Consider the following 27,980-nt stretch of genomic DNA (forward strand, 5'->3'; position numbering starts at 1 on the left):
ATAGAGTTTTGCAACTAGGGTTACAACCCAGAGCTCTGGGAAGGCAGCTGTACCAGCTGCTCGATTCTGCCTTCGTGCCCCCCTCCTTTTTCTCCCTCCCGGTCTGCCCAAGGAATATGTAACATGAAACCTCGGATCTCCACAACAACCCCAAAACAAAAAAAAAAAAAAAAACTGCTGAGGCAGGGCTAGCAGCTGGCTGTCAGCAGCAAACCAAGGAGCGTGTGTGAGTGAGAAAGACACAGAGCAGCCAGAGAGAGGGTCAAAATGGGGGCTGGAAGTATGTGAAAACAGTCGGCACTGCACAAGGAGAAACACTGCTCTCGGGGTAAGGATCCTTCTTTTAGCCACCTTTATTCCGTCTCTAAAGCATCTAGCTCCAGCACTTCTGTATGCGCTTCACTTCTTTGGTGCATCATTGCCACAAGTTAGGGGGGGAAAAAGAAAAGTCTGCTACTTGTGCCAGATCCCACAGGCAGAGGGGAGAAAAGCACAGCCGTGGCTCTCTTATAACCAGTTTGCTAGAGGATATAACAATGTTTATTAAACCAGCAATAAGGAGTTTAACTCAATAAGTGCTCCCAAAAACAAACTACTAATGCTTTTGCTCCCACATGAGTTTGCTCCCAGCATTTTTTATCCAATTTTTATTGATTTTCCAAGAAATGTACCGAGATTCAACATAACAAGAGTATATGACTACAGAAACAAGTTCCAATTAGCACTCATGCATGTCGTTCTATAATTATATAAGTTGCTTTCCGACAGTGAATAGCCCAGGTACTAAATATGAATACTCAAAGTCTCCTCCTTTCTGAAAGGGTGCAGGACAACCTTATCACAGATTTCATAAACTTGTACCAAATTGCTCCTTTTATGTGAGTTAATATAAAAAGAAAAATGTCAGAGTAGGAGTGGAAAGGGGTGGGGGTGCCTTGCATTTATTAGCTGTTCATTGTCAAAAAAAAAAAAGGCAGACGGTGTGTACTGTCCCATCTCCTCTTTAAAAAGCAAGCTGCTAGACATTACCATTTTCCTTCAAAATAGAAAACGAAGCAATCCTAAAGGTATGGACTCAAGATGAGCGCTGAAAGCAACACTTCCTAATTATTCCAGGGTCCTGTTATACCAGTGGTCTCAAACTCAAACCCTTTGCAGGGCCACATTTTGGATTTGTAGGTACTTGGAGGGCCTCAGAAAAAAATAGTTAATATCTTATTAAAGAAATGACAATTTTGCATGAGGTAAAGCTCTTTATAGTTTATCAATCTTTCCTTTTAGCTGCTAAGTCTTAATAATAATATTGTCATTTATAGCTAAAGAGACTTATGATCAAAGAAACTGTTATTTTACTTTTGTGATTATGATAAACATATCGAGGGCCTCAAAATAGTACCTGGCGCATGTGGCCCCCGGGCCGCATGTTTGAGACCACTGTGTTATACTGATTCATTGTAGGCTCTCTTGCTCAAACCCAATGCCTCATTTTCTCTCCTAATGTGTGCATGTTGCCAGCACAGCAGCTACTGGCATCACTAAGACACCATGTCAGAGGAACTGATGTAGTCTAAAAAAGTTTGGGTTTGAGCATCTGCATACAGTAAAAAGAGGCTCCACCAGTAATCTATTCATTGACAGCAAAATAAATAATCAGCCCTACATTTATCAGAAATAACACTGATGTAATATTGTATACTTGATGTAAGATGAAAAATGAATAAAGAATTAAAAAAAAAAGAAAAAAAAGAAAGAGATCCTGCTTTCATCATTCTCACTTCGCCGTCCTTGTTCAATCCACCATCCTCTCCAGACTGGATTATTGCAACTCCATCTTTATAAGCCTAACTAAGAAAAACCTCCATAGACTTCAGCTAATTCAGAACGCCGCGGCTAAGCTTATTTTCGCAAAAGGCAAGTTCGACCACGTCTCTCCACTCCTGTCCAAGCTCCACTGGCTTCCAGTACACTCCAGAGTCCTCTTCAAATGTGCCTGCTTAGCCTTCAAGATTCTACACGGCATCCTTCCTCCCGTTATTCCACTCCTTTGGAACTCCTCTAACCCTAACTCCACCAGATCCTCCCAAAAACTGAAACTATCATCCCCTCTACAAAGGTATATCCCGCGCAGGAAAACTAGGAACATCCCTCCCCTTTAGAACCACAGAACTCTGGAACAACCTCACATCCCCGCTCAGAAATTCAAACTCCCTCCAATTCTTCCGCAAACACCTGAAAACTTGGCTCTTTTCAAAAATCTAACACCTCCTGCTCTCTGGGACCCTTGTCCCTCTCTTTCTTCTTGTTCCTTTCCTATAATCCTTCATTGGAGTTCCTTTCGTCCTAACTCTGTAAACCGTGCCGAGCTCTACGCTTGTGGAGATGGCGTGGTATACAAACCTAAGGTTTAGTTTAGTTTAGTTTACAGAGAGAGGATAGAGGCCTAGATTCACTAAACCTACTGATCCTGTAACAATGGTTGCAAAATCGGTTTAACTGGTTTTGCGATCGTTCGAGTTCCCCGACCCAATTCACTAAATGGCTGTCCGATGAATCTCCTATCCGATCCGATCTGAAGATGCTAATGAGGGGAAATAGCAAGCAAAAGTAGGAAGCAATCGATTCACTAAGCAGAGGAAGAACCACCGATTGGGTTTGCTGAGGACCAGTCGCTTACTATCCTTGCCGATTCTTCTGCCCTGAAATATCAGTATCAAGGTTACAACCCCATATAAAACAACCATTAAAATTAAAAATAAAACTGTAGAATTCATTCATGCGTACAAATTAATTCCTATTTTATATTCTGTAAAATGCGCATTGCGAGCCCGTGGTTTTAACCCACGGGTTTAAAGCGTGTTCTGTTCAATAAATATCCATAGTCTGGCTACACAAAAATATAAAAATGTCCAACTAGTAGGGCCAGCAAAAGTAAACTGCAGCCACCCCTCCCCCTTTCTTTTGGGCTCGCTTGTCGCGTGTATATGACGTCACGGGGTCACATTGTTTGCTTCGTGCTTCTCGGCCCAAGAGCCGCACAGCCTCATGGGATCCCTATGCTGTATATATGACTGCGCGTGATCCCAGCGTTGTTCACCGTGCCTATTAGCAACGTTAACTTTGCACATTCCCTGTGCGAAATGGATGGCAGTTGTCAGCTCTGGTCACAGCTTCAACAGCTTGCACTAAAACCTCCAAAGAGAACAGATATCTCTCTTCTGGTGTTGTTTATATTGCATTTTTTTACGACAACAATGCTTTGTGGATGGCGCATTTGACACCCGCCAATGACGTGCGGGAATAAACCCCTCCCACTAACTATGTAATAAAGGGCGAAGAACAAGCGCATGCATAAATTGCATCATTAACCAACAAGGATACTCTGTGCATGCATTTCGATCGCTTTTACAGTGATCCATGGGTTCGCTATAGGGCTTGCATCCGATCAGATCATTTGCATGTAAAATCGGTTTTGAATCAGTCACTCGGCAAGAATCGGCCAAGAATTGCCCAACAACGATCCAGTCGATAAGTTTAGTGAATCCAGGCCTTAGTTCTCTCATTATAACAGTAAGCTACAGGGAGGATGTTTCTTATAAAGAGTTTGCAGGGGTAGAAGTCTGCGCAGGGATGAGACAATGGTGAAACTTGTGGAAATCTACCGGAATGGGCACAAAAAAAAAGTCATAACTACCACAGGAATAAGAACATAAGAACATAAGCAGTGCCTCTGCTGGGTAAGACCAGGGTCCATCATGCCCAGCAGTCCGCTCACATGGTGGCCCATCAGGTCCAGGACCTGTATAGTAACCCTCTATCTATACCCTTCTATCCTCGAGAGGGTTCAGAAGAGAGTGACACGTTTGGTAAAAGGTATGGAAAACCTTTCATACACTGAAAGATTGGAGAAACTGGGGCTCTTTTCCCTGGAGAAGTGGAGATTTAGAGGGAATATGATAGAGACTTACAAAATCATGAAGGAATGGGAGAAGACAGATCAAAAGTGAATGGGGGCAGGACAGGATGGATTGGAAGTGAATGAGGATGGGAAGATTATGTCCTTGTGCACACCTTGACTCAAACCTGACACCAACACTGATGAGAACTGGTAATAACAAACTCGTGAGAATATTAGTCGATTTGTTTCAAGCATTTTGGCAGAGTATAATCTCCACCGAACTAGTCTCAACTTTATGATGCAGCTAATATGAATAATAATAATAAAAATAACTTTATTTTTCTATTCCGCCATAGTCAAATGACTTCTAGAAGGTTCACATTAAAAGAAGGCTGGACAATCAGCGAATTACAGAATGCATGAAGAAATATGTTACATAATATTTTGGGGTTACATGGGAAAAGAATACATGAGAGAGGTCATCTGATTAGGCATGGAATTTGTCAAATAGAGCGGTTTTAATTGATTTTCGGAATGCGTTGTAGGTCTGTCTGGCTTTATTTATGTTGTTTCCCAGCCAGGATTGCTGTCTGTTTGCTTGGAACATGAAGGTTCTGTCTAGGAAGGATTTGTATTTGCAGCCTGTGATCTTTGGGTATGCAAAGATGTTTTTGTTTCTGGTTGTTCGTGTGGGGTTGTGTAGAGTGAAGAGTGTTTGCAGGTCGGAAGGTGCTAGGCCCCAGACTTGTCTGAAACAGATACATGCAAATTTGAACAGTATCCGCGCCTCCACTGGTAGCCAGTGCAATTTTTTAGTAGTAGAGGCTAATGTGGTCTTTTGTTCTCAGTCCAAAGATCAAGCGAACTGCAGTGTTTTGCACTAATTTTAATTTTTGTACTGTTTTTTGGGGGATACCCAGGTAGGCGATGTTGCAGTAATCTAGGGTAGATAGGATCAGCCACTGCACCAGTAATCTAAAGGATGCTGTGTCAAAGTATGTTTTAATAGTCTTAGCTTCCACAGCGTGTGAAAGCATTTCTTTACCAGTATGTTTGTGTGGTCAGCCATGGTTAAGTGTGTATCTAGAGCAGTGGTCTCAAACACGCGGCCCGCCAGATACTATTTTGAGGCTCTCGGTATGTTTATCATAATCACAAAAGTAAAATAAAACAGTTTCTTGATCATCTGTCTCTTTAGCTATAAATGACAATATTATTATTAAGACTTAGCCAAAAGGAAAGATTTATAAACTATAAAGAGTTTTACCTCATGCAAAATTGTCATTTCTTTAATATGACATTAACTATTTATTTCTGAGGCCCTCCAAGTACCTACAAATCCAAAATGTGGCCCTGCAAAGGGTTTGAGTTGGAGACCACTGATCTAGAGTGATACCCAGTATTTTTATGGTTTTGGAGATTGGATATTCGTGGACGTTTATTTTTAACGATGTTTTCGTTATTTTGTCGTTGGGGCTTGCCCAAAAGACTTTTGTTTTCTCTGTGTTTAGTTTTAGTTTGAAGCTAGTGGTCCATTTTTTGATTTCTATCATTGTGTGTGAGAGGTTATCTATAATTTCGAGCAGCATTTTGAGATAAAATCTGGTAGGTTGGGCAGATCAGTCTCACTCTTTTACTCTCATAGACTCTAGCAATCAAAATCCGAAGTTGATTCAAATTATTTATTTATTTATTCAATTTTCTATATCGTTCTCCCAGGGGAGCTCAGAACGGTTTACATGAATTTATTCAGGTCCTCAAGCATTTTTCCCTGTCTGTCCTGGTAGGCTCACAATCTATCTAATGTACCTGGGGTAATGGTGGCATTAAGTGACTTGCCCAGGGTCACAAGGAGCAGCATGGATTTGAACCCACAACCTCAGGGTTCTGAGGTTGTAGCTTTAACCACTGTGCCACACTCTCCCCAGTGAGGTGAGTGTATAACGTTGTGCAAGGACGTGGTCATACTCACTAACCCCCCCCCCCCTTTTATAAAACCATAGCGTGGTTTTTAAAGCCGGTATTCTACGAGCATCGGAACTGTTAACACCATGGCTGGTACTAAAAACCATGCTATGGTTTTGTAAAGGGGGGAGGGGTAAGCAAACAAAAGAAAACGCTCAAGCAGTGTACATTAACTTGGTGGAACAGCCTTCCACTGACATTGAAATCTAGGGCAAAGAATACGGAGGCAATGCGTGCAATTAGCACTGAACCAGGTGCAAATTCTACACAATTGGCGACTCCTTGCTGGCAGAAGTTGTTATGCTGTTGGAACCATTTGAAAGGCTACTAAAGAACTGTCGACATATACTAAGGGGCTCATAATAAAAAATTTTAAAAAACCAGTCTAAAAAGTGGCCTAAATGGGTACTTGGACGATCAAAAAGCCTGATCGTCCAAGTACCCATAACCAATCCCCAGCAACCTACCCATCCCCTACCGCAACCATCGCAGCAGGAGAGATGTCCAATCTCTCCTGCCACGGTTTGTGGCAGTTCGGGTAGAGGGGTAATCGCCATCACGGCAAGGGAGATAGCCAATTTCTGCCAATTTCTTCGGATCACTATCGTGGCAGGAGATAGCGCCAATCTCTCCTGCCGCGATGTATCACCCCCCTTACAAGATCGGGCAGGAAAGATCTCAACCCCTCCTGCCCGGCGACACCCCCCCTCGACAAGATCTGGCAGGAGGGAGCCCAACCCTTCCTGTCCGGCAACTCACCCTCGACAAGATCCGGGGAGGAGGGAGCACAAGCCCTCCTACCCAGGCAATCCCCCTACCCCCACCCCCACTAAGATATGGGCAGGAGGGATCCCAGGCCCTCCTGCCCTTACACAGCCACCCCATGACCACCCCCCCCGAACCCCCAATCGGCCCGTCGAACACTCCCCCACCCACTGACCCGCAACACCCCTCTCCCCGTACCTGTAAAAAAGTTGGACGGACGGGTCCCAAGCCTGTCCGTCCGGCAGGCTCGCCATCCATCAAATGGGGATCTTAGGGCCTGATTGCCCAGGTGCCTCATACCCCACCCACAGGTGGGGCCTGAGGCACCTAAGCCAACCGGAATTGGCCCAGTAGCCTTAGGCCCTCCCACATTACAGAGGAAACTGAAATTTTTCCCTAAAAAATAGGGAAAAGGCCTGTTTCCTCGATAATGGGAGGTTCCCCCCCCAAAACCCTCCCCAACGGCAGCACCCAACACTACTAACTTAACTGCAGTGGTTCCCCCCTATGTCCCCCCTCATAACACTTTAAAATTAAATTGAAATCTGCTGCGCTGATGTCCTGCGCGCGAATGTCTGTCTGCCTTTGTCCGTGCGAGATTGTCTCTCGTGCTTCAGACTATAAACCCATTCCAGCACGTGCAGATGTGTTTTTCTGCTCACACATGCACACAGTACTAGCAGTGGCATAGTAAGGTGTGTGGGAGGGGGGGCGGTCCACCCCAGGCACCCTGTTGGTGGGGATGTGGCACCCCTCCTCCTCTTTCTACTCCTCCCCTCGCCACACACATGCCCCCCTTCCCTTCCCCTCTAGTTGTTCACCGCCACGAGCCTCGCGCCGACATCATTTCCGGGTGCCATGCATAGGAAATTATGTCAGAGGGAGAGCTGACCGGGTGGCAAGGAGCACATTGAAGTTGTTTGCTCGTGGCGGTGAACAACTAGAGGTACGGGGAAGGGAAGGAGGGGGACACGTGCGCTGCAGAGGTGATCAGGGAAGGAGCGGAGGGTGGGGGAGAAGCTTCACCGCCTTGGGCACCTCTCGTCCTGGCTACGCCACCGAGTACTAGCATTCCTTAGCACCAAATTGCATGTGCATGTATCTGGCGTGGGAGCAAAAATTGGGCATTACATTTTGCTACGCACTAAGTCATCAGCACATGGCGGGAATGCAAGCTTACTGCATCGGCCGATCGATAGATCAGTTTGGTCTTTACGTGTTGTTATCTAATGTAAATGACCTTTATATGTGTATTGCAATAGCTAGGGCAGAATGAGCTATGAAATAACCTAGCTGTTGCTTCCACTGCCTTCTCCATCATATATCACACAAACTCTACAGCAGTTACTTGATCCTCCTGTATTTAAATGTCTATAGTATCAGAACCCGATAGTCATGGGATGTATCTTTTTTTGTGGGGCACATCTTGTATCACACCATGGTCAGATAGCGCTTTCTATAAATAATCAGTTTTATTTTCACAATGAAATCTGGTTTATGCTGAACTACCTGCATAAGAGATTTTCCGTTTCAGGTTTGTACAGTAGTCTCTTCTCTCTTTTTTTTTTTTTTTTGGTTAAACCTTGTCATTAGGTACGAAGTAATGAAAAGCTTTAGTCCCATATATGCCACACCACGTCCCCGTCTCTGTTACCATTCCTTTTTGATCCTGTTAAACTGGAAAGGGTGGTGCTCCTTCTGTCATATGGCCACCCTCAGCATGACTTTAATTAGTGGATCTCCTCTGTCATTTAAGTCTGAGTTATGAACACATACAACCTCTCCCTGCCAGGATCTCCATCACCTTTTTGAGGATTTCTCTTTCTCACTTTAAAATGTTTTTAAGATGGCTTCCAAGTGAGAATTAAATTAAAAAAAAAAAATAAATTAAAAAAAACAGATCTGGGTAGAAGGGGATGAGGAAACAGTTTTCCTGGCAAAGGGAGAGGGGTTGGCTCAGAATTTATCCAGTAATGAAGAGAAAAGCCTTCAATTTAAAACATATGTCTGGAAAATGGAAGAGAGTCCTTGCTGAAATTACAGAGAACACATTACTTGCACAAGAACTGCTTATGGTAACCTCAAAAAAAAAAAAAGATATTTGAACTTATAAAAAGAGCTGAATAACAAATGCAAGTAAGATCCTTGCAGCCTTCTCGATTATTATAGGCATCAAAGAGAAAAAAAATATATGAAAATGAGGGGGGGGATTAACTTGGCAATTTTCCTCTGTGCCATGGGGCTTTCAGCAACATACACCATCATTTGCAGCTATCTAGAGATTTTTCCCCACTTATATCCCCATTCGACTAATTTGGTCCACTTGTTGCAATGAAAGCCCTTGGCTGAGGACCATGCACAGGGTTCTACTGGATCTTGGACATTCAAGCTATTATAAGCTAATTGATCCCCTCCTCCCAGAGACTGTGAAAGGCCAATCTAGAGAGCGGAAAAATGGCTAGGCATCTAGCCCGGGTCACTTCACAGGGAAATGCTCAGTACTGTGACTGGGTCAGTTTTGGAAGAAAGATAAACAGAGCCGCTATTCTTACATTACCCCTCTCCTCAAGTCACTTCATTGGCTCCCCTCCATCTTCGAATACAGTTTAAATACCTCTTGCTGACTTACAAGTGCATTCGCTCTGAAGCCCTCCCCATATCTCTCTTCACTTATTTCCCCCTATGCGCCTCCCTGTGATCTCTGTTCGTCGGGCAAGCCTCTCTTATCTGCACCCTTCTCTTCCACTGCCAACTCCAGACTCCGTCCCTTCTGTCCTGCGGCGCAGTATGCCTGGAACAGGCTACCTGAATCAATATGTCATGCTCCCTCCCCAGCAGCGTTCCAAATCCAAGCTGAAAGCCCACTTTTTTGGATCGGTTTTCAACTCCTAACTCCCACTCATTGCTGTCAGATACCTATACCCACGGTATCATTTCCTCTACCATAATCTCCCCAACCCCGAAATGTCCTGTCTAAATTAGATTGTAAGCTCTTCTGAGCAGGGACTGTCTATTGTATGTTAAAATATACAGCGCTAAGTATGCCTTTCAGCGCTTTAGAAATAATAAATAGTAGTAGTAGTAGACTGCTAAACATGAAAGATTTTAGTAAAATAAAACAATTAAACACAAGGAACTAGGTTACTGCGCTACTTGAGGCATTCCTTTGTGTCTCTGTAACCAGGGTGTGGTATAATCCTATAACACAAACACCCTTCTACCTAATTGCTGAAATAACTTCAGTAATAAATACTGTTGACAGAGATAGAACTCTGCTAGGGTCAAACACTTATCCATACCACATAATATAATAAGAGGTAGAGACATATGTGTCGATGCTCACTCTAGCCCTTCCAAATTTTTTTCTCCATATATTACTATCCCCTCCCCCAAATTCTGATCTAAGTCAAGATGACGGGAGATTGATTCTTGTTGTGAAGTTTTCACTTTTTCTTATATTCATTCCTAAAAGCAATGTTATTTCGCTCTGAATCTATAATAATAAAATGCTAAGCGCGCATGCGCACTCTCACCGCGTGCTTCCCTGATCCCTGTTCTGTTGGGCTGTGGCGGTAGGAGTGCGCCATGCGCGCCAGACAAGCCTCCCTGCTCTCCACCTCGCGGCTGCAGAAACGGCCCCACACTCGCAGCTTCAGGCTCATCCAGCTCCCGCACAGCAGAGAGTCGGCAGTACAGACTAATCAGTTTCTCCTTCCTTCCCGCGATCTGACCGGCTCCCTTAGGCCCTTCCCGCCCCCTCCCTTTCCCTTCCCGCGGTCCCAACTCCAGCAGCCTGCAGCACTGTACACACGCTGTTTCGGGGCCTTCTATTGCCCTGATTTACTTTGGCACGTCTCTGATGACATCATCAGAGATGCGGCAGAGCAAATCAGGGCAGTAGAAGGCCCCGAAGTAGCGTGTGTACAGTGCTGCAGACGCTGCAGGAGTCGAAGGTTTGTCGGAATCGCGGGAAGGGAAAGGGAGGTAGGGGAAATGCTGCTGCTGCTGCACAGGGATGTAGGGTGGGGGGAGGGAAATGGAGGGGAAATAATTCAAACAACTTACTCTGTGAAACTTCCATTATTACACAAAAAAAGGTAGGTGACAAAAGGAGAGAGAAACACAGAAAAAAAAAATTCACATACAGCAGCCAAAGAGACAAACACCAAAACAAACATTGACAGAGAGACCAAAAGTAAGAAATACAGACAGCGGCCAAAGAGATAGAAGGTGACAATCAAAAAACCACACAGAACAGGGGTTTAAAGAGACAGATTTAAAGAAAAAAAAAAAAAAAAATTGGACAAGGAGAGAGAGACAAACAGAAAAAAAAGACAGGGGCTACAGAGACAGATTAAAAGAGACAGACACCAAAACAAAGACAGACAGACATACAGCGGCCAAGGAGAGAGAGACAGAAAGAAAGAAAGAAAGACAGACACACAAATCTATTCTAGCACCCGCGTTTCCCGTTTTCCGTGCACTGTCAGTCCCTGCAGGTAGGAGTGCGCATGCACACTTCCACGCATATCTCTCTCTCTCTCCCAAGGCGGATGTCGGCTTCAGGCGGCGCGGAGGCTGTCGGCCGCAGCGGCTCTTGGCGTCTGCAGGCTGTGACGGCTATCGGTGTCTGCATGCCGCCGCAGCTGTCGGTGGCTGCAGGCCGCGGAGGCTTGAGCCGGCTGTTGGCGGAGGGCAGACACGAGGTAAGGGGTGATGCTGGACAGGGGAGAGACGGGGGGAGAAAAAGGAAGGGAGGCCTACTGCTGGACGGGGGAGCAGGAAAGAGGTGATAGGGGGGAAGAAAAAGGAAGGGAGGCCTACTGCTGGACGGGGGAGCATGAAAGAGGTGCTAGGGGGGAAGAAAAAGAAAGGGAAGCCTACTGCTGGACGGGGGAGAAGGAAAGAGGTGCTGATGGACAGGGGAAGAGACGGGGGAAGAAAAAGGAAGGGAGGCCTACTGCTGGACAGGGGGACAGGAAAGAGGTGCTGCTGGACAGGGGGGAGATTAAAAAAAAAAAGGGAGAAGGGCTGCTGCTGGATAAGGGGAGCAGTGAAGGGGTGGTGGTGGACACAGGGAAGGTAAAAGGAAGGGAGAATGGGTGGACAGCCGAGGAAAAAGAAAGACAGAAATACAGAAAGCAGCTAAGGAGAGAGAGAGAAAGAAATAAAGACAGACACACACACACATATATTCTAGCACCCGTTAATGTAACGGGCTATAAGACTAGTCTGATATATTTCAATAAAAAAATAAAGTTAAAAAAACAAAAGGGCCGAGATCTGTGGTTGGTTCTGCTGAATTCCACCCTTAAATTATGTTGCTAAACACAAGTTTTTATGGTTGCTGCAGCTCCAGAAACTTTTTGTGGTCTCCAAAATTTGAAGTAAGCTTAAATGGCATGTTAAAAATAGTCTTTGAAACCAAATGGCTTTGGGATGCACAAGGGTTGTAGGATCTAACATTGAAGAGGTTCTACAAATGACTACATCACATACAACAGGATATTGTAAGGTTAGATCCCCCAAAATGTAAGATTTGGAGGGGTTATGTGAGGCAGCCTTACAATCCACCAGGTCCCGGGTTCAATACCTTCGTAGAAACTTCATTAGGAAGTAAAATCACTGACAAAGACCACTAAGAGTGCTTGTATAAAGAATACAGTGGAACCTCGGTTTGCGAGTAACCCGGTTTGCGAGTATTTTGCAAGACGAGCAAAACACTCAGCAAACTTTTGCCTCGCTTACCGAGCATGTTCTGGTGTACGAGCACCTCCCCCCGCTCTAACCGGCATCGCACCCCCCCCCCAGCGAATGTCCCCCTGCGAGAACCACAAAGCACCCCCGTGCTGAAAACGGCATCCGCCCGCCCTTCCTCCCAAGCACTTGATCCTTACCCCTTCTGCTCATTGTAAATGTGAATGCGAGCTCCCGCCTCTTGCATGGGCTGGGCCTTGAGCATCTGCGCATGCTCAAGGCCTTCTGGCTCTCGTTCTCTCGGAGAGAACGAGATCTCCGAAAGAACGAGAGCCAGAAGGCCAGCCCAGCCCAGCCCAACGAGGGAGGATCTTCGGGCACTGGCACATCCTGTGCATTGGTGCTGGTGCCGGTGCCCAATCGGGTAAGAGTTGTCTTTGCGGTGCTGGGGGGGATGTAGGATCGCGGGGGAGGGGGGGTGACGCAAGCGGGGGGGAGGATGCCGGTTCGGAGTAGGCAGGAGGAGGTTTTAGCATGCGCGGTATACGCGTGTGCGTGCTATATTTAAATTTTATTACATAAATTTCTGCTCCCCGCGCACTATACCCGTGTGCGCGTTTTACACGGGTGCGCGGTATAAGAGTGAAAATACGGTAGTCAAAATCATTTTGATCCCTACCCTACGTGAAGCTCCAAGTGTGTTTTCTGGGCTCATAGAATGAGCGTGTCAACTTTTCTTGGATGTAAGATCAAGAATTCTAAAAACAAACTTTAACATACTGTAATGTAAATTTTGGTCAATCATGTTTAGTTATTTTCCCTTCTCTCTATATACAACAATTTAGGATCCTTTTTTTTTTTTTATTTGGAAGCTGGCGATATAATCTTTACTTAATTTCAAATGTATTCCCATTAAGACAGTCTGCCTGTGAGGTTAGTGAAGTGAGGGGGAAGAGCAGCAACTTCCATTAATATCAGTTGTTTGGGAATCAGATGATATGGCATAATAAAGCTGAACTAGCTAGGAATTATATAACTGAGTTGGATAACAGAGGGAGATCAGGAGAGACAGGAGCCAGGCAGGAGTTGCCCAGCTGAAGGACAGGCTATGATTACACGTGGAGCTGAGCTAGCGATAAGCAGTGCCTGAGATGAGAAGGCAGATGTTCACAGAAGCACAAGTCCCTGTGGCTGAATTCAAGAAAGCCTGGGATAGGCACATGGGATCTGTTAGATAGAGGAAGAGATAATTGTTACTGCAGATGGAAAGACTGGATGGGCCATTTGGCCTTTATCTGCCATCATGTTTCTATGTTTCTATAACCATACCGTTCTATGACATCACAATGCAGGTGTAAAGAGACTTAGCCAATAGGGAGAGGAGAAGATAGTGGATGCTGCGAATGGACCATTTGGCCTTTATCTGAAATCATGTTTCTATGAGTTTGAGGCAAAACATCCCCATTCAACAAACTATCAAATAGAAGGATACATATGAGGAAAGGCTCAATCTGCTTATACGAGAGGGACATACTGAACATGACTGCCGTTTAAATAAGAAAACTAGATTCCATCTTATCAATAACATTTAGGGAAAAAATTAATTCTGAATTTGACAGTTTCTGAAAAACTAACCTGAAAGCATACCACCTTCACCAAATTTCAAATCAGTTATTTTCTAAATAAAATCAGATGCTGTGCTGGTCCGTAGTTGCCTGTCTAGTAGTGTGGTATCTTCCTAACTCTGCTCTGTGATGCCAGAGGATAGAATTTAGATTTAATACACCTCATTGCTTGGTAGGCAGCCAACCTTCAAGCGCAAAGTCAGAGGAAACACTGCTGCAGAAAACAGCGTCTGCTTCAACACTTTTACTGGTCTTTTGAGTCTAAACCAAAAGGCAGTTTACGACAGGAACTTAAGGACATGGAGGACAATTCTACAAAGGAGCAAACTATGCAGCCTAGCCTATAAAAGGAAATAAGGCCCAGATTCTCTAAACAGCACCAGGTTTTTAAAAGTGGCCGCCAATCGCGTGTCAATCACGCGATGCTGACGGGTACAGAAGCATGCCTCTGGCAAAGGTAGGTGCTGGAAATGGAGGCCAGGGTTTTCCTGGCCTACACTGCCAGTGTCTACCTATGATGTGAATCGTGTTTCTGTGGTGATTTAGGCCACCTAACGCCACTTCTGGCATTAGCCACACCCAGGCGGTCTGAAGCGCCGACTTTTTAGGTGCCAGTAAGGCGCCTTGAAACTCGGTTAAAAACATCATTTCAACAGCATTTTTTTACTGAGTTTGGGCACCATTTAGGGAATCTGGGCCTAAGTTCCTACTTTCCTTTACAGAATACTAGTATAACCAGGTATATTCACACATATGTGTTTAGGTGTAACCACTAATACTACTACTTATCACTTATATAGCGCTGAAAGGCATATGCAGCGCTGTACGTTTTGACATTTATAGACGGACCCTGTTCGGAAGAGCTTACAATTTAACTTGGACAGACAGACATGATATATAGGGTTGGGGAGGCAGAACCCAAGGTGAGAGGAGTTAGGAGTCGAAAGCACTCTCAAAGAGGTGGGCTTTTAAACAGGCCTTGAACACTGCCAGGGATGGAGCCCGGCGTAGGGATTCAGGCAGCTTGTTCCAAGCATACAGCGCAGCAAGGCAGAAAGGAAGGAGTCTGGAGTTGGCAGTTGAAGAGAAGGGCACAAATAGGAGGGACTGAACAGCTGAGTGGAGTTCATGGAGGGGATCATAGGGGGAGATGTGAAGAGAGATAGCAAGGGGCAGCAGAGTGAGTGCATTTGTAGGTCAGTAAGAGGAGTTTGAATTGTATTCGGAAACATATGGGAAGCCAATGAAGTGAATTTAGGAGAGGAGTAGCGTGAGTAAAGGGGCTCTCCTGGAATATAAGTCGTGTAGCCGAATTCTGGACAGATTGGAGGGGAGCAAGATGGCTAAGTGGATTTAGGTGTTGCTAGGCATTGTAGACATAGGCGCTGCTCCATTAGGCCAGCTTTTCCCTCACCTAATTTAGTGGTGCCTATGTCAGCTGCCTAACTCAACCACACTTATTCTCTGCCCATAACCACAGTTACTGTTTGAGAAAGGAGTCGTTAAGTGTCCTTAGAAATGGGGAGGGCACCTCCACTTAGGCAGTGCTAGGCATCCTAAGAGTTTGGCAGCAAACTCTCAAATTGCTTAATTAAGCCAATTTTAAAAATAAACTTCCCTTTTACTAAACCACATTTACAAGGTCATTGAGATAGTGCAACTGCTCACGCCTAGCGTGGAGAGAGGTGTGTAGAGTGAAGTTATATATGTGCGTGCTCTGTCCAGACTTTTCTCATGTACCAAATTGCCCACCTACAAAATCATGCTATTAAAAATATATTGATAATCACCAAATACTAGGCCTACTATATCTGTTCTTGTAAACTGTTAACCCCAATCACTAACTTCCAACCCTGTGCAAACCGCAAGGTACTTCACGACCCCACAGTACATAACTGTTGTTATTATCATTAATGCTGTTACTATCAGATGTACATTGCAATATTCTTTGCTGTAAACCGCCTAGAAGTCGCAAGATTGTTGGCGGTATATAAGAATAAAGTTATTATTATTATTATTATTATTACTATATAAATATATCTACTATATAAATATCTTCAAGTGAAGCTAATAACTTAGTTTTCTTCAAAATCGCAACACTCTTAAAGTAAACATCAAAACTGTTGTATTTGCGATTGGATGAATGAGAACTGACTTTATATTTACAGTGGAACCTTGGTTTACGAGCATAATTCGTTCCAGAAGCATGCTCGTAAACCAAAATACTCGTATATCAAAGCGAGTTTCCCCATAGGAAATAATGGAAACTCGCTTGATACGTTCCCATCCCCCCCCGATGCTAGCGGCGCTGCTCCCCCCGCACAAACCGCCCCCCCTTCCCCCGTCCAAACAACTTGGCGAGAGGGAGAATTAGAAGGCCTTGAGCATGCGCAGATGCATGCTCAAGGCCCGGCAGAGGCAGGAAGTTCTTCAAGCGGCACCGGCACGTCCTGTGGGCTGCGTGCCAGTGCTAGATGGGGGTTTAAGTTTCAAGTTGTTCGCGCGGTGGGGGCAATGCCGGTTCTCGGGGGGGGGGGGGGGGTGCTCGCAAATCGAGTCAACACTCGGTTTGCAAGACAAGTTTTACGAGAATGTTTTGCTCATCTTGCAAAACACTCGTAAACCAGATTACTCGCAAACCGAGGTTTGACTTTAACTGCCAAATTAAGACGCCGCCACCATATTAGAACAGCACAGAGAGTTTGGTGGTCTGATCTAAATGGTGAGAATATGGTTATGTAGATATATGCTGTTGGATTATTTAAACCTATTTAGTTAGATTGCCTGTTAGATGTGTTCTAAAGGCGCTTCATGGTTGTTATAGGGGACTTTCCTTGAAACAGCTAATAGCGAAACACGTCGGCGTCCCTCCATGCTGCTAACTAAGATAAGTGCCTACAGGCATAATATTAATCTTTATAAAATGCTTAATTAAATTTGGCCGTTAAGGCTTGCTACAATATATTCATTCGAATTATACATGAAATAGATTATTTGAATGTAGCCCTGAGGTAAATTGAGGAATAGAAGACTGAGAGCTCTTTAAGATGTGAAATAATTAAAATATTTATTGAAGCATATTAGAAATTGAAAAAATTGAAAACAAGAGCTCTGATGTTTAATTTAAGAGTGTTGCGATTTTGAAGAATTAAAAATATATTCGCACATACTTACAGAACAGCAGGTAGCTGAAATATTATCATTCATGTGTGCATGTGGTATGTAAATGGGTATTTACACCAATATCTGCCAACTAAATCTATATGGCTCCTTGCAAAATCACCTCTAATTGCTCAGGAATCGTTATCTCCCACCATTGTTGAAGGATCTCCCACCATTGTTGAACATCTTTTGTTGACCTACAATTGTAGCAATTTGTTTATAAAACGTTTTATATTGCTTCTTGGCCTTTGGGCTAAGATCAAGCATTAAGACTTTGTTTACAAAGCAAAGAAGAGACTGCCTTAATAGGGAAAGTATCTCTGTCCATAACCTTTTTTTAAAGCCTGCTAATGTGGGATACATAGTAACACATAGTAAATGATGGCAGAGGAAGGTCAACATGGCCCAAAGAGTCTGCCTAAGAAGGTTGCTGGGGTTGTGTCTGCAAGAACAGGTGTCTATATAGGAAGCAAAATGAGTTTGACAAATGAACACCACTCCCACATATGTAGCCCCAGTGAAAATAAGTGTATCCATTGCTCTTTAGGAATTAAGACATGCTAAAATGGAGAGGCACGAAGGTAAGTGTTCATACATTTACACTCACATCCACACACTGGCATGCAAAATATTCATGCTGTTGTAGCATAGATCACTGTTCTTCTAACCGCTGGTCCGCGCAGGGCCGGCAAGATTGCTGCTGCTGCTAAAGCCGACAGGAAGTCTTCTTTCCGACGTCAATTCTGACGTTGGAGAGGACGTTTTGGGCCAGCCAATCGCTGCCTAGCTGGCCCAGAACGTCCTCTCCGACATCAGAATTGACATCGGAAAGAAGACTTCCAGTCGGCTTTAGCAGCAGCAGGGCGGTAAGATAGCAGTGGACCGGGGAAAAGAAGGAGGAAGGCTTTTTTTTTTTTTTTTTTTTTTGCGTGGCAGGGAGGAAAGGAGGTAGGCAGGCAAGCAGGCTGGCTTTGGCCAGGGAGGTAGACAGGCTGGCAGGCTGGCTTCGGGGGTGGGGAGTGGGACAAAGTCTGGAAGGCAGTGAGAGGGACATAGGAAGGAGGCACTGGGGGCACTAAAGACATGGGAAGGACGCATCGGGGGCACTAAAGACAGGAAGGGGCACTAAGGACATGGGAATGAGGCACCGGGGCACTAAAGACAGGAAGGGGCACTAAGGACATGGGAAGGAGGCACTGGGTGCACTAAAGACATGGGAAGGAGGCACTGGAGGCACTAAAGACAGGAAGGGGTACTAAGGACATGGGAAGGAGGCACTGGGGGCACTAAAGACATAGGAAGGGGCACTAAGGACTTGAGAAGGAGGCACTGGGGGCACTAAAGACATGGGAAGGAAGCACTGGGGGCACTAAGGACATGGGAAGGAGGCACTGGGGGCACTAAAGACATGGGAAGGAAGCACTGGGGGCACTAAGGACATGGGAAGGAGGCACTGGGGGCACTAAAGACATAGGAAGGGGCACTAAGGACTTGGGAAGGAGGCACTGGGGGCACTAAAGACATAGGAAGGGGCACTAAGGACATGGGAAGGAGGCACTGGGGGCACTAAAGACATAGGAAGGGGCACTAAGGACTTGGGAAGGAGGCACTGGGGGCACTAAAAACATGGGAAGGAAGCACTGGGGGCACTAAGGACATGGGAAGGAGGCCCTGGGGGCACTAAAGACATGGGAAGGAATCACTGGGGGCACTAAGGACATAGGGAGGGAATAGAAAGGGACAATTGTTGGGCCTGAGTGCAGAAAGAAAGAAATGAAAGAAAGGATACACAGACAGAAGGAAACGCAACCAGAGACTCATGAAATCACCAGACAGCAAAGGTAGGAAAAATGATTTTATTTTAAATTTAATGATCAAAACGTGTCAGTTTTGAAAATTTATATCTGCTGTCTATATTTTACATTATATTTGTCTATTTTTCTATAGTTACTGAGGTGACCGAGCTTGTGGAGATGGGGCAGAAATGGGGTTTTTTAAATTTTAGTCCTAGTAGTTTGCCGGTCCACAAAATAATTCTTTTATTTCTGCCGGTCCACGGGTGTAAAAAGGTTGAAAAACACTGGTATAGATCCGCTTTCATGCAATGAGACCTAGTTTCTAATTACATGGGTTAACAGTAACACGTCTTAATGGTAGCCCATGTTGACAATTACTTCCCTTAATGACCACAACCCCAGCCAAACCAATTAATTCATATTCAGTAAAGATGTAACACATTTTTGAGTTTTGAAACGAGGTTCTTATTCATTTCTGTGACAAAAATGGAATGCCAACAAAAAGACAAAAGTGTAATTTACTTATCTTGGTCATTTGCATTACTCTTGATTGTCTTTATACTGTACTAGTCTTTAAGCCCGTTACATTAACGGGTGCTAGAAAGCAGCCCCCTTTCCCTCTCCCCCTCCAGTTCCTCCCTAACTGTCTCTCCATGGCCCCCCTTCTGTCTTCCCCCCCCTAAGCAAAATGATCTGCCTCCCAGCACACCCCTCCCCCCGAAGCAGCCCCCTTTCTCTCTACCCCTCCAATTCCTCCCTGACAGTGTCTCCGTGGCCCCCCTTCTGTCTCCCCTCCCAAGCAAAGCTGTCTGCCTCCCAGCACACCCCTCCCCCCAAAGCAGACCCCTTTCCCTCTACCCCTCCAATTCCTCCCTGACTGTCTCTCCGTGGCCCCCCCATTTTGTCTCCCCCCCAAGCAAAGCTATCTACCTCCCAGCACACCCCTCTCCCAAAGAAGACACCTTTCCCTCTGCCCCTCCAGTTCCTCCCTGACTGTGTCTCTATGGCCCCCCCGAAGGGATATGTACTTACTGTATCAATTGATAGAATTAAGTGCTGCTTTATTTTGTAAATTGTTCGATAATATGTTGCACTTGTTAGTTTTTAAAATGAATAAAGATTTAAAAAAAATAAAAAAAGGCGTCACAACAACTGCATAAGCTTTAGTCTATGTTTCTAAATATTCATCATTTCAAGCATTCTAACAATTAAATATGGTCTATAAACTCTTCTTCCTTTTTTTTTTTTAGACAAATGCAATACAAAGCCTTTTCAACAATATAAAAATGGCTTCACAAAAACTGTCCCACGAAGTGACAATAATTGGACAGAAGCTACTGAATAAGATCCAGAAACTCCCGCAGGCAGATCACATTGAGATTATTTCATTTGCTGTTATTCTTCTGTTCATTTGTAAGTAATATACCAATTGCTAAGAAAATGATTTAAATGGACACATTCTATCTCCTACCTTCAGCAATTCAGAAAATATACCGAAAAACTCAATGTTGCTTGATATTTTGGCCTTTGATGCATTATAGGGTTCATAGACAAAATTGTGCGAGACAACGGCGCGCCGACAACTGAGCGCAAGGTTGACGGCGCGCCGAAGAAAAGCACTATTTTAAAGGGTTCCGACGGGGGGTGTTGGTGGGGAACCCCCCTATTTTACTTAACAGACATCGCGCTGGCGTTATGGGGGGTTTGGGGGGTTGTAACCCCCCTCATTATACTTGAAACCGAACTTTTTGCCTGTTTTTTAGGGAAAAAGTTCAGTTTTAAGTATAATGTGGGGGGTTACAACCCCCCAAACCCCCCACAACGCCAGCGCAATGTCTGTTAAGTAAAGTGGGGGGGTTCTCCCCCACACACCCCGTTGGAGCCCTTTAAAATAGTGCTTTTCTTCGGCGCACCGTCAACCTTGCGCTCAGTTGTCGGCGCGCCGTTGTCTCGCGTGATTTAGTCCAGTCACCCATTATAGTATAGTATCTATATGGACAAGAATCATTGGAAATAGAATACACTTCTCCATATTTGCGGTTTTTAGCTTGCTGGCTCCTCCCCCCCCTTCCCAATTACATCACTTTGCATAGAGAAATCGCTGATTCCAAGCATTACAGAGAAAATCGCCGATTCCCAGCATTTTCTTCACCATGTTTTGCCTCTCCTTCAGGAACAGGCCAGGTCTCTCACCATGTTACTTGCGGTTTCACCATATTCACGATGGTTTTTAATAGAAAACAGCAAATAACATATGAAAAAGTTAATTTGTGTTTTTTTCTATATTTGCGGGTCTGTTAATCCCCTATCACAGCGAATATGGAGGAGAAGTGTATAGCAAAAGGTTCAATACACAGTATTCCTATACACTGCCTTGTAAAAAAAAAAAAAAAAAAAAAAAACTGTTCACGACCTTCCACATTTTTCACTTTCTATAATCTAAAAATGACAGTACAAAATGCATTAAAACAGCAGTTTATTTCTCTGGTCTACAACTCTACATCACATATTGTGCACTTTTAGTGTGAAAGAACAATTGCAAAGCTATTTAAGCCAAGAAACAAAAAAATTCTTGATTGTATGTCTTCACAGCTTTTGTTATAGACTCAAATTAGCTCCATTTTCAAAAATTACCTTTACAAGTTCAAAAACAACTTTAATAGAATCCTTGATGAATGATCAAACTGTTTCTATGGTACAGAATAAATCTGAGGCAAAGACCATAAGAATAGCCATACTGAGTCAGATTGATGGTCCATCTATCCCAGTGTCCTGCTTCCAACAGAGGCCTATCCAGATCACAAGTACGTGGCAGAAACCCAAATAGTAGCAACAGTCCATACTGATTCCAGGCACACAGTGGCCTTCTCCCAGGTCTATCTCAATAGCAGACTATGGACTCTGAACGGGAACATGTCCTAACCGTTTTTAAAACCACCCAATTAACCAGTTACCACACCAGTTCCAGCGTTTAACTATTCATTGAGCGAAAAAATATGCCCTCCTATTTGTTTTAAGAATATTTCCAAGTAACTTCACTGAGTGTACCCTAGTCTTTGTACTTTTTGAAAGAGAAAATAAAGATTCACTTTTACCTGCTCTATGTCGCTCAGTATTTTGTAGACCTCAACCATATCCCCTCTCAGCCATCTCTTTTCCAAGTTGAAGAATCCTAACCTCTTTAGTCCTTCCTCAAATGACAAGAGTTCCATCCCCTTTATCATCTTGGTCACTCTTCTTTAAACCTTTTTTTTTTTTAAATTAAATTCTGCTATATCTCTTTTGAGATACGATAGCCAGAATTTAATGCAATATTCAAGGTAAGGTTATGCCAAACACACCTGCTGCAAATATTTCAGGATAAAGTTATTCAAAGGTACAAAAGAAGATCAAAAGGCTGTCTTTTTTTTTTTTTACTCCATTGTGGGGGCATGTCATGTTCAGCACTGTAAAGCTGAATCAGACACCACAGGGTCAATATTCAGCCTGCTGCAATAAGTTATTTTATATTTCTGATTTAGACTGAGATATTTATTGCCAGTCTAATCTGGCTACTGGTGCTGAGTAACAGGCTCTTTATGGGTCGTAGGAAGTTATTCAGGTCCAGCATTGTCCAAATAACTTTCAAGCCTGCCCTAACTCTGCCTTAGCACTAAGTATAGAGTGCCATAGTGGATAGAGCTTATATTCAGTGGCACTCTCTGGTTAAAGTCATAGTAAATGAAATGACAGCAGATAGAGACCTGAACGGTCCATCCAGTCTGCCCAACATTCACACTTCTTATACATTCATGTTTAGATTGTCTTTTCTTTAATATTTCTGGGCAATAGACCATAGAAGTCTGCCTGGTATCATCATTAGCTTTCCACTATCAGAGCTGCCATTGAAGCTTACTCCAAGCTATCCATCAAAGGCCTCCTCAGTCTATCCTAAACCAAATCACCATATAGAGGACACAGACCGTGCAAGACTGCCCAGTACCGGCCTATATTAGAGAATGACATGGTGATAGAATTCATCACCATTCCCGTCCCCGTGGGAAATAATCCCATGTCATTTTCTAGTGTCTATTTCAGCCTCAGTCCTTCTACACCAGCATTCTTCAAAGCAAAGCTTGCGGGTGAGTGGTTGTGGCCATTCATACTCTCATTCTTATGTGAGCCAAGGATAATGAAGCCATTGTGACATCACTGATGTGATTGGCTCTTAGGCACTGGTGGAATGAGGCATTATGACATCACAATATCTGCTCTGGATACCAGAGACTGTCATTCTGTAGTGTCTGTTTCAACCTCGGTCCTTCTACACCAGCATTCTTCAAAAAAAAGTGGTTGTGGCCATTTATATTTTGATTCTTCCCTCTCTCCTTAAAGAATGACATGAAGATGGTTTCCCGCGGTTATCCACGGGGACGGGAATGGTGATGAATTTTGTCACCGTGTCATTCTCTATTTTATATCATTCATTTTCTAATTAGACATCCTCTGTGTTCATCCCACACTTTTTTGAATTCCATCACCGTTTTCATCTCCAGGCATCCACCATCCTCTCCATGAAAAATAATTCCCTAACGTTACTCTTAAGTCTGCCTCTCTTCAACAGAATACTAGTGTTTAGGCCAGGCAGAGTGATTTAACCAGGCAAAATCCCTTCCTGCCTGGTTAAAACCCTCTGGAATATCAGAATATAGATGTACTGAGTCAAGCAATGTGAAGCCTTAACCAATCAAGACTTTTTGTTACTTTCTCTTGATTACTGAGAAGCCGAACCCTACTTTAATGCAGTTTAAATTGCTTATTTTAGACAGCAGAGTGTGGCATCCTTATAAAGCACCAAACCACATTACAAAAGAACTACTTTACTTATTGCACTTCAAACTTTGTATAAATCACAGCCCTCTACTGAGTTTGCGGTAGGTTTCAGGTGAAAAATCCAGGGGCCTATGCTGAGCCATCTGCCCTCCAAATCACCACTAAAGTTAAAAAGGTGGTATCAGAACAAGAGAAAAATATCACTTCTCTACCCACAAAATTTCAAAGTGGCTAAGGTACTATTTGCCAGCAGGCGATGATAAAAGCAGAAGTGCATGGTATACCAACATTAAAATAGACACCGTGGAGACAACATCCCAGAGTTCTGTGAGAATGACATAAAATCAAGAAAGGGCAAGGCTGCCCTGATTCACTGAGAAATACTGCATGCTGTACATACCACTCTATGTCCTTTTAAAAAGTCATTTTCAAAACCATTTATAGAGGAAAACTGCAATTTACACAAATAAACCTGGCTGGCTGACAAATTACCTTCTTTGAATATGACTAAATGTACATGCTTCAGTCTCCAACATGTAGATTTTGAGCCATATTTAGGAGGCCAGGGAGTGTTTAGTGTAGGATTGAAAAATGGCATGCAAATAGTATTTGTATGCCTACATCTCCCCTCAAATCTAACTGCACAGAAACCAAGTGCAAATGTTTGCAAATACTTAGTACCTGTGGCAGGTTTTTAGGTGAAAGAAAATGCAAACTCTCCCTTTGAATTTAGTGCAGAGTCTTCAGGTTAACGAGTACCAATGTAAACAGTTTAAAAATCACCATTTAGTTCTTCAGCTTGGGTTACATGAACACCAGAGAAAAACAGAAATAGTAATGAAACTATTCACGTCTCTTGATGCCTGAAAATGACAGTACAGTGGTGCCTCACACAACGAACTTAATTCGTTCCAGGAGCAAGTTTGTTATGCGAAAAGTTCGTTATGTGAAACGTGTTAAGCGCAGTGACTAACGACTGCCTGCAGTGCCTGCGCGGAAGGATGCAATACATCGGCAGCGATCGTGGAAGCTCGGGCGACTTCGTTGTGTGAAACGAAGTTCGTTGTATGAATCATGAAATGAAGTTCGTTGTGTGCAGCGTTCGCTGTGCGAGGCGTTCTTTATGCGAGGCACCACTGTATCGTCTTGCTATTTCACTGACCATTTCCCTCCACTCATCTCTGGCTTCTCAGTAAGTTGAGAAAAAAATGCTTGAGTACCTGATTGTAAAACCGCTTAGATAACCTTGATAGGCGGTATATAAAATCCTAATAAACTTGAAACTTTTCTTGATAAACAGAGGCTAACCTCTCTCTCCCTTTTCTTCCCAGTTACAGTGCTGCTGATGGCTGTTCTTGCCTGTAGCTACTGCTGTTGTGACTTCAGTAAAAAACGCCTCAGGGTTCTGCCAGAAGGAGAGGTATGAAGAACTTACGAGATGGAAGTGGATGCAACTTATCCAAACTGTGCCAGCTGGCACTCAAAATAGGAGGGAATCAGAAAACCAAAGACCTAGTTTGGATCTCTGCTTTGGCCTTCTCCTGGCAATCACTAAGCAGCAACAGGCTTCTTTGGATCCTAAGCACTGATCACAGAGATGAAATCAAGTTCCCATCGCCCTCTCTTTATGACATACACGTGCAAACAGCACACTCAGCTATCCTCCTTAGCTTCACTGATCATTTGAGTGGCGTTAGGTCCCAGTAGACATATCCCAGTCAAAGACAATCTGCCTTTATATTCCTTTGACCATTATGACTGTGGCACCAGAAAGAGTCACTAAGACTGTGACCACTCAGGAAGCAGAATTATGCAATGCAAAACAAAGCATGCATTTAGAATCCAAATATAAGCACTAAAAAAATGCTAATGTACTGCGTTAACTAAAAGCCTGCCATAAAAACATATCTACATTTTCTTCTAGAACAGCCCAAGAAGAGAACAAGCAGATAAACTGTATTGAAAATAAAACAAAAATAAAACTAAATCATTGTCTTCCAATAATTACCCCTTTCAGGCACATTTCTGCCTTTAGAGGATGTTTCATCCCTCGTCTGCCAACAAAACATGTGTCAAGTTTCAGGAAGAGTGAGATGGAGCAATGGCAAACACTGAAGAATCGGCGAGAGTCCTGAGTTTCTGCCATAGAGTGGCAGAACCAAATAGATGGTGGGCATATGTCTCACTGGTGAAGATGAGCTGGGCATCAGACAGGATAAAGAGGTGGGACTGAAATGAAGGAGCATAGCATAAGGGGAAAGGTGTGTTTAGAAAGAAGGAAATTAAGAGAGGAGCATAGTGATGGGATGGGGTCAAGAGGGAATGGGGACCACGGAAGGGAGCATTAAGGGACAGGGGGAGATTAGAGGGAAGTGGGGAAACAGGGAGAGGGAAGAGTAGAAAGAGAGAAGGGAAACTGGGAGAAGGCAAGGCGGCCAGGAATTACAGTGAGAGTGGAGGAATAAGGAAAGCAGTGAAAAAAGATGGCATGGAATGGAAAGAGTACAAGGCTGGGTGACAGGGAAAAATGGGGAGGGAGGCTTATTGCATAGGTGAATGCCAGGGAAGGAGGGAGCAGGAATACTGTAAGAGGGTGAGAGAGGCATGGAGTTTGTGCAACTGCTATTTTTTTTTTCTGTTTTCCTTAGTCAAGAAATGAAGCACTTAGCAGCTTTCAAACTACCTGTCTTATAAATGAATATATTCTGAGCTATTTTGTATTTAGGCTAGAAATGTAAGAATGTATGTAATAAATTTAATGTGCTTTCAGAAGCAGTGAAAGACACTGCTTAACTTGTGATGGTAGAGGTGTTTGAATGGGTAGCTGGGTGAAGCTAATAAGCTATGGAAAATGTAAGGAGAGTATTACTTTTATGGAAGAGAGGTTATTATATGTTTTCATTCTTTTTAAGTGACAGTATTTTAATGTATTGTATATATTTCTGGGAATTGCCTAGAATCACCCATGTCACTTTGGTGGTACATAATATTTTATAAATGAATAAATAAATATTGCGATAAATTGATAATAACAACACTATTTGTTCAAATCTTCCTTGCTGTTCTCTCTGGCTGATAGTAGCCTCTGAATCCAGTTCTTCCATATAGTGATATAGTATTTGCTACCGAGTCATCATGTAGACTCAAAATTAGTGCTGGTGCAGAAATCAGATGGAACTAGAGAATGACACGGTGATAAAATTCATCACCGTTCCTGTCTCCGCGGATAACTGCGGGAAACCATCTCCATGTTTTTCTTTAAGGAGAGAAGGTAGAATCAGAGTATGAATGGACACAACCACTGACCCTGAAGTCTTGCATTGAAAAATGCTGGTGTAAAAGGACTGAGGTCGAGATAGATACTAAATAATAACACGAGATTGTTTCCCGCAGTTATCTGCGGGGACGGGAGCGGTGATGAATTTTGTCACCGTATCATTCTCTAGATAGAACCCTTAAAAATACTCAAGAGCTAGTATGCTATTGAAAGTAAATATTACAATCATTTAGTACAAAGTGATAATGACTTTCCTTTTTTTCAGTGCAAAAATAGGTGGAGATTTGAATTTTCTTCATCTGCCAGCTAAAGGCACTGTAAATGAAGACCCAGTTTCATGTATTGAACAGGTGTTAGGGAGAGGGAGTTTCTAAAGCAGGAGAGGGAAATCTTTTGGCCCCAATAGCTGCATTAGGGATCCGCTGCAGACAGTGGGCCAATGAGGCCCTCTCCCAAGTTCCATATTTCAATCTCTGGACTTAAAAGCACTCAAAAGATGCATGGCATCACAACCTCCAGCCTGTGGATGGCACAACCAGGAAACTGAGACACTTTTGCCACCAAAATCCACAAGTCATCTTGTTACCATGAGCTGGAAGATAAAGACCACGTAGCCCAGTGTTCTCAAACTCGCGGCCTGGGGGCCACATGCAGCCCACCAGGTACTATTTTGAGGCTCTCGGTTTGTTTATCATAATCATAAAAGTAAAATAAAACAGTTTCTTGATCATATGTCTCTTTAGAGATGACTCTTCTTTCCGCCTCTTAGTACAATCCTCCATCCTCAGCATACTGGACTACTGCAACATCATCTACTTGAGCTCCACAAAGAAAACAATCAGGAGACTAAAGATGATCCAGAACACCGCTGTCCGCCTCAAATTTGACCTGAAAAAATGGGACCATATCACCCCTTTCTACCACAAACTCCACTGGCTCCCACTAGAATCCAGAATCATATTCAAATTCGCCTGTTTTTGCTACAA

General features: G+C 43.7%; 2 protein-coding genes across 3 annotated transcripts in view; one reads left to right on the forward strand and one right to left on the reverse strand.

The window, feature by feature from the left end:
- RECQL5 (RecQ like helicase 5) overlaps nt 1-27,980 on the reverse strand; it is a 104,247-nt gene that overhangs the window by 46,210 nt on the left and 30,057 nt on the right. The gene's annotated exons all lie outside the window — the stretch shown is intronic.
- On the forward strand, nt 197-27,713 carry SMIM5 (small integral membrane protein 5). The gene is made up of 3 exons (XM_033962484.1): nt 197-328; nt 20,156-20,318; nt 25,049-27,713. The coding sequence occupies exons 2-3, from the start codon at nt 20,192-20,194 to the stop codon at nt 25,141-25,143; spliced, it is 222 nt and encodes a 73-aa protein (XP_033818375.1). The 5' UTR covers nt 197-328; nt 20,156-20,191; the 3' UTR covers nt 25,144-27,713.

The sequence above is a fragment of the Geotrypetes seraphini genome, chromosome 10, assembly GCF_902459505.1.
Source record: "Geotrypetes seraphini chromosome 10, aGeoSer1.1, whole genome shotgun sequence".
In the NCBI taxonomy this organism is placed as follows: Eukaryota; Metazoa; Chordata; class Amphibia; order Gymnophiona; family Dermophiidae; genus Geotrypetes; species Geotrypetes seraphini.